Here is a 13,506-nt window from a genome sequence, read left to right as displayed (position 1 = left end):
CAGCTAGCATCAGGACCTATTAAATGATTAATACGTATTATTCCTATTTCCTAGGGGAGGAAAGAGGCCCTGTTCTAGAAGTCATTGTATCTCGAACAAATTTCATCTCCTCGCACACAGAAAAACCTGTTAGAATAGTTGGACTTTCTACCGCATTAGCTAATGCTAGAGACCTTGCTGACTGGCTCAATATTCATCAGGTATGTGGAAGATTGATAAATAAGCCTTTGATACTGTGGCATAGGTGGCTGTATTAAGGAGGCACTATAACATTATAAACTTAAATATAAAAATGGAAAATGATTTCTTTCTCATTTTCACTGCAGATGGGCTTATTCAACTTCCGACCATCAGTACGTCCAGTTCCACTGGAAGTTCACATTCAAGGCTTCCCAGGTCAACATTACTGTCCTCGTATGGCTAGTATGAATAAGCCTACATTTCAAGGTAAGCTTCAGGCCCTTGGAATGAAATAGCAGCCATTTTGTACGATAGCCTTTAAATGCATTCCAGATAATTTGGGTTTCTTTGAACGGGTAATACTGCTCCAGCTTCTACAAATGTAGGTTATGCCTCCACTGTTAAGGCATAAAAATGTATGTTGAATTAAATATTGAAAATTGGAGAGATTTCATATATGATACTATCTTGGAAGTAGAGAAAAAAATGTATGTATTTTTTTAAAGTAATTAATTCTTTATTAAGTTATTTTCTTACAGTAGTAGCTTGAACAAATGACAAATAGGAGCTATAAGTGTAAAAAATACCACATAATCTTTACCAGAAAGCATAAAACTTACGAATTTTAGTACTTTTTTTAAACAATGCTTCTGTTTTTGTGTTTTATTTTTTTGGTTTTCCTTTTCTAACAATTTAGGCAAGCAAGAAAGATTTAAGAATAACACTCCTATTTTATTGAAACATGTTTTGTTTAGGCTGCATAAGGGATATTTATTATATCAATTAAAAATAACCTCCAAAATAAATTCTCTAATGTGAACTGCTGTTGATTGTGAGGTGACAGTTGTGAGGTGACTTTTTAGCTGCTGTAATTAGCCTTATGACAGAAGCAAAGTATTGATTGTGAACTGGAGACCAATCTTGGCAGTTCGGATTATTTACACCTCCACAGAAGCATTGTATAAAATCACTAATGAACAATAAATCTGCCGTGAGCTGTTCAGCCACACCTGTTCTTGCAGCAGCAAAAATCCATTAAATGTTGAGGTTTAAAAAAGAAACAGACTCATTCATGATTATGTGTACAAATGATACCAATATTGCACTAATATGTGTATTTTAAACATTGTATTTCTAATATGATTTATCAGAGCATTACCATTTATATTCTGTAAGATTCGGATAAACTGTGAGTGAGAAATAACATAAATGAATTTATTTTTTATGGTATGTATTATGATTGCTTATATTTATTTAAGGAATGGCCAGTTGCATACCAGTGATTGAAACAAAACATTTTGTGTTCTATAAATCAATAGTAATAACTGAAATACTTATACTTCTCTAGATGTATCAGTACAGTAGCTGTCCTTATAAACTATTTATTATACTTGTAGCATATCACTATATTTCTTTGAGTTTAGAAATATGATTTAATGATAGCTTCATTTCTCACTCTTAGGGCATACATATAGTCAAGGTCATGTCAACATTTTTGTTACAAACCTTGTTTCTTAACCCATAAGAAGAAATTCTGAAACTCACATTTCAAATAAGAAATTACAGGAAGGTTGAACTTTTTATATGAAACTTTTACATATCTCTGTTTTAAGAGACCTATGTACACATAAGGATAAATTTTACTTGTGCCAGCTTATGAGCATTTTGGAGCCAAGGTATAGTAAAGAAATCTTGTTTCCAGTTAGGTCACATGATTTATGTGGCTCTGGAGGTAATTCTTTCTTTCAGTCTTATTACTCAGGTTTCAAACCATTCATTTCCTCTTCTGTGTGTCTATTTCAAACCATTCATTTCCTCTTCTGTGTGTCTACCATCCGTGTGCCATCAGCCACATACAGATTTAGGCACGGTGTTCTCTGCAGCTCTCATCCACATTCTCTTATCTTTCCACTTGAAACCTTACACATGTTTTAGGAAAACGGAAGACCTTCAGAGACATATCTCTGACTAGTTTGTTGATACAAACTCTCAATTATTCCATCGACTGGCAATGACAGCAATAAAATGAATTTTTGTGGCTTTTCTTAAAATTTTCATCACTCTGCAGGACTTGACTCTCTCCCCCAGATGCGAGGACCAATTAACTCTGTAATATCATTGCTTAGGCAAGCAGAAACACAACCCTGAAAAGTCAACCTTAGATTGAATATTCGTATACAGCTGTCACTAGACGGTAGCAGCTTTTATAAGTGTCACCTTCCTCAGCAACTCAAAATAGAACTGAGACCTGACACAGTTAAATTTCCCCTGTCCAGGCAATGTACTCCCCTCAGTGGGTTCAGCTACCTTCTCTTTCCTACCATTTTTCTAATATGCTGTCAGGTCCAGGTAGTACCACAAACAATGCAGAATTTGATGATCAAATTAAGAATTCATTTAAATCACTTAGTTTCATGCATCCATTTGATATCCTAATGATGTGCATATTATGGTATAAGTAGCTTATCCTTTTATTTTCCACAACTTTTCAATAGCAATTAGAAGCCATTCTCCAGCCAAACCTGTTTTGATATTTGTCTCATCAAGACGTCAAACTCGTCTTACTGCTTTGGAATTGATAGCCTTTCTGGCTACTGAAGAAGATCCAAAGCAGTGGTTGAATATGGATGAAAGAGAGGTAAGCAATCTATTTTATTTCTATTTCTTACACATGTCAAATTAGTTTGTATTTAATATCATGGAAATTACATATTAAATGATGTTTAATTTTAAGCTATACTAAAAATTTAGTATAATGTTACAGAAATTTAGGGAAAAAGTAGGAAATGCATAATACTGCCACCTTAACAGTTTTAATGTTTTGATGTATTTTCTTCTAATATGTTCCTGGTGAATATTTACTTTGATATCCATATTTGTTTCCATTGTCTTCCCTTTAACATCATCACCTATGTATATTATAATAATTATATTTGTTTTTCTATTGGAGTGTTCACTGCCCTCATGGAACTTAGAAACAGTTTTGCAAAATTGACTTTCTATAAAATATATAATAACATAACCATTTTCAAAAATTTAGAAAACACTAAATGTAAAAATTAAAAACCTGTTTTTATCCTTTAACCAAGTAGTAACCATCATCAAAATTGGAAGCAACTATAATTTTTTATGTCTACATAATTGTAGCCTATTATGTGGCTACCCCCATTAAATAAATAACCAGGCATCATTATTCTTATAGATTTTCTTTATTTAAACTTATTTCCTCAGTATAAATTTAAAAATAATGGGTCAAATAATATGGATTTTTTTTAGTTTTCATATACACTGCTAATTATTTTCCAAAAGGGTTTACCAATTCACCTTCTCCCATTGATACATGTATTGTCAGCAGTATATGAGAGTTAAATAACAGTTTTACTACACCCTCATTTGTTGTAACTTATCAATATATTATAGGTAAGATATGCCTTATTATTTTAATGTACATCTTAATTTGTGTGTGATTGAACTTTTTTTCATATATTTGTTTACTATTGGTTATCTTTTTTCTTCTTTTTTTTGGTCTGTTTATTTCTTTAAACTTTTATATTTTGCAGTACAGCATTTTTCTTATAGATTTGTGACAGTCTTAACAAATTAAAACACACATACATGCACACCCCTGAAATTTCATATGACATCACTTTTTTCCATATATGTTTATTACTATACACACACACATTAATCTCTCATCTGATTTTATTAGTTAATTTTGCTAATTCCTTGGATTTTTTCCTTTTTTTGTCTTAGTAGCTTTTTACAAATAGAGTTTTTGCGTTTTGGGGTACATTGGTGGCACAGTCAGTTAAGTGTCTGACTCTTGGTTTCAGCTCAGGTTGTGATCTCAGGGTCTTGAGATTGAGTCCCACGCCAGGCTCTGCGCTCAGCTCAGAGTATACTTGAGTGTCTCTTTCTCTCTCCCTCTGCTCCTCTGCTCTCCCTCCCAACACTTTCTCTCTCTCTCTCTCTCCCTCCCTCCAAAATAAATAAATAAATCTTTTAAAAAGAAGAAGAAGAAGTTTTTGCATTTGGGGGTTTGGGGGCACCTGGATGGGTCAGTGGATTGAGTGTCTGACTCTTTGGCTCAGTTCATGATCTCAGCTGTCAGATCAAGCCCTGTGTCAGGCCCCCTGCTCAATGCCGAATCTGCTTGCGATTCTCTCTCCCTCTGGCCCCCCTTCCCTGCTCATACTCTCTCTTTTTTTTTTTTTTTTTAAAGGAGAAGTGTTTCCATTTTATGTGATACAGTCAGTTAATAATCATTCTTTGTGATTCTTTCTACTGCTTCTAAAGGTAGATATTCCTCTGTCCCTTCATAGATTTATAGTGATTTTCCTTTCTTGTACTTATCTTGCTTTTTAGAAATATTTTTCTCATTGGAATTTCAATAAAAAAGTAGATGAAATCAGTAATAAATTTGTTGCATTGTTTCCCTTTGTTTTCATATCTTTCCTTTCTCATCTTACACAGCCTGAAGAAGAATAGTCAAAACAGTGTTTCTAACCCACCCATGTCCAGGCTCAGTAGTTGGCATATTTTCCCCTTCTACTTCTCATGAATCCTTTAGGATTAGTAGGCCTGTTGGATGATACTGTATATATTGCAGTTCTGTGTTAACTAATATTAGTTAACTAGTAATTTGAAATGTTCTTGTATAGGCCTGTAGGTATCTTTATTCACTGATAAGTAGCAGATCCCAATATTGACTTCCTATAAAAGGTGTCACATGACACCTTTAAGTAGAGTTGACCACTATCATGTTACCTTAATGTTGTTTGTGTATACTAAATATTTACTTAAGGTAATGATTTAAGATCAAAATAATTTGTCAAAAGTTTTCTTGTCCTTTTACTCAGTTATTCAGTTAGTATGTTCAAAAGAGTCACCCTGCTGTGTGTAACAGTATCTTGAACTTAGGAAGCAAATGGTGAGAAATAGATGTATGGAATATTGACAGTTTATGTGCAGCATCTGTCTAGGCTTAATATATTTTCTCTTGCATCTTATCCCTAAAAATGTTCCAAATGGACGATTTTCTTTGAAGTCAAGGTATAAAGTACATACCTATTGAATACATTTTGAGATGTGTGTTCAAAATGTATGTGTGTGTGCGTGGCAGTGCATTTTGCATGTGTGACTCATACTAACCTCAAATGTGAACCTCATGTCCTCTTCCAGCTATAGTACACTTACTATTTTTTTTTTAATTTAAATGTATGAGACCTAAGAAACTGTGGTCACCTCAGCCATTGTGTAGAGTTACTTCTCTGTGGTTTTTTTTTTTTCCTCAGCACAAAAATTTATCACCAAGGCTCATTATAAACCATAGAATTTACTTGCATGGCTTCTGCTGTTTTGTAGAGTTTTCACTGCTAAAATAAGACAGCTAGAAATTATGTCCTTTCCGGACATTGTGTTTCACCAAGTGCATTGCAATAGTAAGACAATCCAGGCTTTGTTTTAGTCTTTCCTCTAAAAGGCATCACCTTTAAAATCAAAATGTCAGAGGTTTTGCAGCTGATTGCTATGCAAATTCAATCTGATTCTACCAAAAATCTATAAAGCAGGTGTTTCGGTTTTTGATTCCCCTAATTACCTTAAATTTTTTAACATTTTAGTCTTTATGAGAGTTACTTTCCATTATATTGTGGACTAGAAGTTTAGTGACATTTCCTGTTGCTGCTGCTTGCACAGTTTCAGATTGGTGTTCTGTGGCAGGACCAGGTAGATTAAGTGGGTCAGCAAAGGCAAAAAAAAAGTTATCCATCAATCTTCGTAGTCCAGTAAATCTTCAAAGTACTAGGAAGCAGGACCACCCCTTCAAGTATATCATTGATGTGAAATTATACTGTAGCATGGGGAAACCCCAAAAATAATACCCTTCCATATTCCTCATCAGGAAGTAATTTCAAAAGTTGGTAGGCATATGCCACCATGTCACTTGGAGTCTCAGTTTGATAACCACCACTGGTACCATTAACTTCAGACTGTTGTTGGGTTTTTACATTACTCTCTCAACCTTCAAATCCAAGTCAGAAACGTTGGAATGCTTGAGCTTCACCCTCAAGCATACAGCAGGAATAGAGAATATCTTACCTCTGTGACTTCTGTGCAAGAGAAGATACTCAGTTGCTGGCTGTCTGTAGGAGTCTTCCACAGTCCTTTAGCTGGTTATATCCAGTCATTCTGTTCTTTTGCAATCCCATTTCAATATTCTCTAGCCAGGGGGCTAAATTATAAAGTTACCCACAACCAACACATGCTATATGCAGAAGAGGAGGGTAGAGAGACGAAAGAGAAATGAAATTAGTTAAAATATATAAAATGTGTTAGTTAAAATATGCATACGGCATATATGAGAGAGCAAAGGTAGAGGTCACAGTATTTTTTTCTGCAACACAGGACAAAACATATTTGGCCAGGGAGCCAGACATTTCTGATTTATTTTCTTTACCACCCATCACCTGCACACTACTTCAGTTGGCCCCTAAGCTAATTAAGATTCTTTATCCATTGGAGTAACCAAAACCCACATTCTTGAGACATTAGAAATTGGATTTTTATATATCCTTACTAAATAAGGCTTTAAAAGTTTTTGATTAGTTTTTCAAGTGGGTACAGTAGAGTGAGATTTCGCTAGGATCTATCCAAATTTGTCTGTCCCCTTATTGTGCAGCAATAACCCAATTTCTTTATCAGGATTGGTTACCTAAACTATACTATGACCACATTCTGCTCATTCACCCATAGAGTGAGAGATGTAGCTATTTCAGTTTCTAAGTAAATTGTCACATCCCTTGAATGTTAAGTCTCTAAACTAGCACAGCTAGAATTATAAAGAAGGGAAACAAAAATTTTCTAAGTGATTTATTAGCTATGACTACAAAAACATTTGCACATATTGACTACTTGATTCCTAGAACTGTATATTCTAGGAATGAGAGAAACAGTATCATTTAATGATGACTACTTCAGAGCATACACCTCATTTTATAAGGGAGTACCCCAGTCTTGCCAAAGCAGTGTCTTTCAGCTGCCACTCTGAGTCATTCATCTATAAAGCCAGCTCTTTCTGGGTAATGAGGGAGGCAATAAGACCAGTGAATACCATGGCATCCATTGTCTTAATCTTTCTGCCTAAAGTGAATTCCTCACTCAGGATATCTCCTATCCTGTTTCCTGAGAAACATTATCATAGGAGATATTAGATGATGCATAAAGTGTTCAGTAATCCTACTGTTGAGGCTACTGAGAGCACTCAAAAAAACGGGAAAAAGAATCAAAATCCAAAGTGTCCATTCTAGACATCATCCCAAATAGATGTCCCCTCTGTGATAGCAAGGATCCAGTATAATCTCCTTACTACCAGAGAGCTCTCTCATCCCCTGAGCAAGGTCCTTTATAGTGGGCCTAGGGATGTTTGCACTGGTGGCATATTAGGCACAGAGCAGGGGCAGTAACTGGGTCTGCCTGAGGAAATGGTAGTCCATGTTTAGCCTGTGCGTAGTTTTCATCTCTTCCGCCACGACACCATTTAGTACATGAACCCGCTGCACACAACCCTGGGATCTGGAGCGGGGGAAACTGCCCAATAGCCTTAGAAGTGATCATTTTGTTCACTTGACTTTTAGTAGCATTGTCCACCCTGCTGTTAACTTGTTGGTAAACATCTTCATGGGATATACGTAGTCTATTCTGGGACCATTCTAAACTTTCATCCCCATAAAGCTTGTGCCCTTCTTGCCACCTGCCCTCCAGTAGCACTCTTGTCAAGCTCCTGACCCTTGGACTAATCCAGTAACTACAGAGCAAAGTGTGGATCATCCATTCACATCATCCATTCACATCACCTCTTCTTGGCAGTAAAGTGAGAGGGAAATACTTGACACTTAGCCGTTTGGAGAGTCATCCCCGACAGAAGCTGTAACACCACATCAGACTACTTCAGGGGCTGCTATCTTATACAAAGCCATTTCTAATTTTGTAATTTTTTTTTTTCAGTCAATTTGACATAAGAAATACCCTGTGGGGCCTCAGTGGAGTTGAATTAGGGATAGCATGGAAAGAAAAGGTATATGCATGGAGTGTTCATGAATTACCTTTCATGATATTCTTCCGTCTGGTCCTTTTGTTTCTCCTAATGATGGACTGCCGCCAGGTACACCCCCTGTATATCTGGAGAGATCATGTAGCGGTAGTTCATGATCTGTAGCTTCAGTTGCAAAATTACCGGGTATCACATCAAAAATGCCCATAAAGGGTAATCCTCTAACTTAAGTCATTAGGCAGCTCTTGCCAGAATTTGTAAAGTGTTCATTAACATATGTATTGAATACCTACAACTTTACCAAGCACTGTGTTAGCCAACTGATCCCTATTCTCAAGGAGCTCAACTAGATAGAAATTTAAAAATATATATGATGCAGCAAATAATATTATAAAAATTGCTATAAAAATGAGAAATGAAATATGATAACGGGATACGGAGCATCTTTAAATAGAATGGTCAGAGAAGACTTCTTTAAAGAGGTAACATTTAAGCTGAGAACCACAGCATAAGAACAAGTTAACTATACCATGGGAGAAGATAATAGCACTTCAGGTCAAGGGAACAGGATGTTAAAGGAACTGAGATCAGCTCAGCTGGAATAGAATAACCTAGGAGGAAAATGGTAAAAGTTAAATTTCAGAGTAAGCAGTAGCCAGCTCATATAAGGCCTTAGACCCTTGGTTATAGAGCTCAGATCTGGATTATAAGCACTAGGGGAAGAGAGTCATTTATTTATTTATTAAAGAAACATCTGTTGAGCTCCTTCTGTGTATTAGGTAAAGTTCCTAGGCTGAGAATTAACATTCTTGTGGAGATGATTAGATAAAAAGCCAATATGTCAAATCGTAATAATTTCTATGGAAAAATAAATAAGCAGGGTAAGGAGAAAAGGGGGTGTTGAGTAGTAAAATATTATACATTGACAGAAGTACAGAATGCCCCTGTGATGAGGGTAGCTTTGAATAGAGAACTGGAGGAAGCAAGGAAACAAACCAAGCATATAGCTAAGGGAGGGGTCTCTCCAGGGAATTAAAAGATTTTAAGTTAGGCAAATGACACACTCAGTTTGCATTTTAAGGTCACTTTTGCTGTTTAGTGGAAAATGGATTGAAGTGGAGGTTAAGCATGGAATTAATGATGGTGGTGACCTACGGGCCACCTAAAGTGGTGACAGTGGAAATGGAAAGATGTTTTGGTCTGGATTCAGTAGGACTTTCTGGTAGATGAGAAATGAAGGTTGAGAAGATGAAAAGAGTCAAGCATGACCTTCCAATTATTAACTCTAAACATCTGAGTAAATAATGGTGTCATTTCTTAAAATGGGGAGAGCTAAAAGTATAGGATGGAAAGAAAGGAAAAGACGGATTTGAGCCAAGGGGGGAAGAAAAAGAAAAAAGTTATATTTTGGATGTTAATTTGTATTTCCAAGACCTTCAGTGCAATTAGATATAGGACGTCTGTATAATACACAGGAGATGTGAAATGAATATATGAACTTGGGAGTCAGCATACAAGCAGCCTTTACACCTAGGTAAGCACATGAGACCCGGAGACAGTGTGTGGAGAACCCGAGGAGCAGGCCTCGAGGGACTCAAGGTAGACCTTGGGTAAAAAATGAAGAGCTGGCAAAGGTCACTGAGAAGGTGATGTCACTAAGGAAAGTCTTAAAACATGGTAGATGAGAGAGTTTTGTGAAGGAAGAAGAGTTTAACTACTTCAAATGTTAATGGGAGCTGAGTGAGATGAGCAGGGAAACAGCGATGGGATTTAGCACTCAGCCCTCCTGGATGAGTGTGGCAAACAGCAACTTGGACAACTCGAAATCACAAGTGCAGATTTGGTAGTTTCTACTAATAACAGTTTCCTTTCTTTCTTCCCTTTTTTTTTTTTTTTAAGATTTTATTTATTTGACACAGAGAAAGTGAGAGAGCACAAGCAGGGGGAGTAGGAGAAGGAGAAGCAGGTTCCCTGCTGAGCAGGGAGCCTGATGCAGGGCTTGATCCCAGGACCCTAGGGTCATGTCCTGAGCCGAAGCCAGACGCTTAACTGACTGAGCCACCCAGGTGTCCCTAATAACAGTTTTCTATTGTTCTTTTGATTCATTTGGTTTTTTATTCGACATACATATTGACCTCTTTCTTCCTTATAGGTAAGTAGTTAGTACCAAACTTTGAAGACGGACTTTGAGATTGTCAAAAATCAGAAATTAAGTTGAGTTTAATATAGGGTAGCCACATTTTCTACTCAAAAATCTGTTTTATTATCAAACCAAAATAGACTTAGCTTGCAATTCAAAAGTCCCACCCCAAGCGCTATTTTAATCAGGCCTCGTTCCTCTTAGTGACTGACAGTAGAGAAATTACTAGGCTAAGAATATCAAAAGTAAGTATCAAAAGCTAAGTTTTAAACGGACATTATCCACAGATTTGCTGAGCATTGGACATTTGAACTTAGTTGGTCCTCATGGAATAGTTGTGTAATTCACAGCAGCTATAAAACATGAAGCTGTTTTATTTTGCCGTAGATGATATCATGCATGTCTTAATGAAGAAAGAGGCAAAGGTCTTATGCTTAGTAATAATTGACATATTTATAGACTACTTTATAGTCCATTAAAGGCTTATGTTATGTCATTTTATCATGAATTTTGGGAGGATTGTTCTTGTTATCCCAGTTTTACAGATAAAAAATTGAAACTTGAGAGAAGTAAGTAATTAGCCCAATAGTATGAAATAAATGGAGTTCAGAAACTCAAAAGCAGGATAGCTGACCCAATTTTTTTCACTCTGCCATACAGTAATTGAAATCTTTGACAACACACTGACTAGACAAGATGGAAAAGTCACAGTGCCAATATGTGTTTTGATAGGGACAGAAATACACAGTAAAGTCAGAAAAAAGTCAGTAGCTACAATATCAAACACAGGCAGCCAATAAGAGTTGTGCCATTCTCAGTCATGAGTGGTGATATTTTCATTTATAAAAGAAGATACTTTTAGATATTCTTAATTTTTAGGCATAGGAGTAGAAATACTCAAATACTGAAGAATAATTAGGTCTGCTAATCATCTGCATAGTTCCCCAGTTGTGAGTATAGTACATAATTCATTATTTCAAATCTTACCTGGTTTTTGCGCACAGTCTAAAACAGTGAGGCCCAGACTTTAACCAAATGAGTGATTTCATTATTTTAGTATATCACATCCCTGTGGTAATTAGAAGGTGGCATTGTGGTTGAGAACGTGGATTGGAGCCAGGCCTCTTGGGTTCAATACCGACTGCCCATTACAAGCTACATGACCTTTGTGGGGGGTGTTCAGCCTCTGAGCCTTACCCCTTCAACTATAAAAGAAAAATAATAATCCTGTCCTTACAGGATTAAGTATTAAATGCATTAAGTTATGTAATATGCTTAGAACAAGCCTGGAACAGAGGTAAATGTTCAATAACTGTTTTGTTTGTTTGTTTTAAGATTTTATTTATTTACTTATTTGAGAGAGAGAAAAAGTGAGAGAGATCATGAGAGGGGAAAGGGTCAGAGAGAGAAACAGACTCCCCGCTGAGCGGGCCCCCCACCCAGTGCGAGACTCGATGCCAGAACTCTGGGATCATGACCTCATCCAAAGGCAGTTGCTTAACCAACTGAGCCACCCAGGCTCCCCTAAATGTTTAATAAGTGTTAACTGTCACTACTGTTCCAGTACAGCAACATTGAATACCTTATAAATGGATAAGTTCTTTTTGCTGAAATCTCTGTGGTTAAATTTGCTATTATTTTTATAATATTTTTCTTATGTTCCTCCCTAAATTTAACTCATATTAATGTAGTATTTGTTCACTTAAAATTATGCTACCTTAACAAAATAATTTTATAAAATCCCTTTCGTCAGCTTTATCTGCATTTTAAAAGCTTTTCAAGACATGGAAATGCTCTCCAAACATGTGTTAGACTCTGAACTCTCCAAAAATGGAAAGAAGCATAAAATGTATATTCCAGAAAAAATATGAAACACTGACTTGGATTTCCTACCAATAGCATAGTGAATTAAGTTAGAAATATTAATAAGGAAAAATCTTTAATATTTTGCCCTACTAACCAGTTTTGATATTGCCATCATTAAGAATTAGGAAGGAAACACTGAAAATAGTATTGTGTTTATTTAGCAGACATAGCAAAGATTTACATGTTATTGTTTAGATTTCATTTATATATTTAATTTACATGTAATCTTATATTTAATTAAAATATATTTATATATTAATAGTGTGGTAAATCATTTTGAAGAGTCATTGTTGTGGGCTTCAGAGAAGACAGCAAGGAACATATGATAAAGAGTACTGGCAAAGATTGGAAACTTACTTTCTTTAATTAATTAATATTATTTTTAAATCTCTTTTCCCTTAGTAGATCAGCAGGATGTTCTAAAGTGTTTCTTTCATTTTTACTTCTTCCCCTTCAGTCTATGGGGTTTATCATACAGAAGTGTTTTTAAGAAATTAACACTTGGTAGTTATAAGGTTATATTTAACTTTAACATCTGTACCAGATGTGATATATTTAATTATCTTGGTTTTTAAAAAGTTTCGTAACTTTCATTATTCTTCGGTATGCTGCATCTTTATTGAGCATTTGAGACAATTGATAAGCATTCAGTGGCATATGGTCTGAGTCTGACGTGCTTTGAAAAGAGTACAGAGTTTTCTGATAATGAGGATTCTGTGAAAATGGGAAAACCAGCACAACAGATATGCTTTGAGAAAGTATGGGTTTTTAGCATCTTGAAACAATATATCACACTCAAAGGGACAGAATTGGGCTGTACAATCTGTTAGCTCATTCTTGTCCAATCTGGTCTCCTCCTTTCTTTTGGAGCCAGCATTGTCATCAACTCACTGAATTATATTCTGACTGGAATGTATTTTGGGCACAGAGTAATGTATCTACTTAAATGGAATCCTATATTTCTACAAAAGCTTTTTGAGTGTAATAAATTTAAAATATAAAAAAATTCTATTAAGTTAAAGTAATTGGTTCAACAGTTTACATATGTGCCTCCTCTACCATCACCCTAAAAAAAAAAAAAGCCACTATTTAGAGGAATATAGATCTGTTTTTGTTTTATTTATAATATTGAATAATTTTTTTTGGTTTAACTATCAGGTAGTCAGTCAGACATTTCCAAGACTGTTGGAAAGATACCTATACATTACAACAAATGTTGGTTGAATAGAAATAAACTGTGGAATTAAAACTTCCTCTGTCAGTGTTTTAA

At 35.5% G+C, this 13,506-nt stretch overlaps 1 protein-coding gene across 2 annotated transcripts in view; it reads left to right on the top strand.

Annotated features, from left to right (window-relative positions):
• Positions 1–13,506, top strand: part of ASCC3 (activating signal cointegrator 1 complex subunit 3) — a 340,635-nt gene that overhangs the window by 233,531 nt on the left and 93,598 nt on the right. For both annotated transcript variants that reach the window (XM_032858205.1, XM_032858204.1), the window contains exons 28-30: positions 55–200; positions 327–447; positions 2,676–2,818. In XM_032858205.1, the coding sequence (XP_032714096.1) occupies positions 55–200; positions 327–447; positions 2,676–2,818 (410 nt within the window). The remainder of the gene's footprint in view (positions 1–54; positions 201–326; positions 448–2,675; positions 2,819–13,506) is intronic.

Source organism: Lontra canadensis, unplaced genomic scaffold (assembly GCF_010015895.1).
Source record: "Lontra canadensis isolate GAN:19392208 unplaced genomic scaffold, GSC_riverotter_1.0 scaffold14, whole genome shotgun sequence".
Taxonomy (NCBI): Eukaryota; Metazoa; Chordata; class Mammalia; order Carnivora; family Mustelidae; genus Lontra; species Lontra canadensis.
The sequence above is the reverse complement of the archived record's forward strand: the minus strand, read 5'-3'. Positions and strand labels throughout refer to the sequence as shown.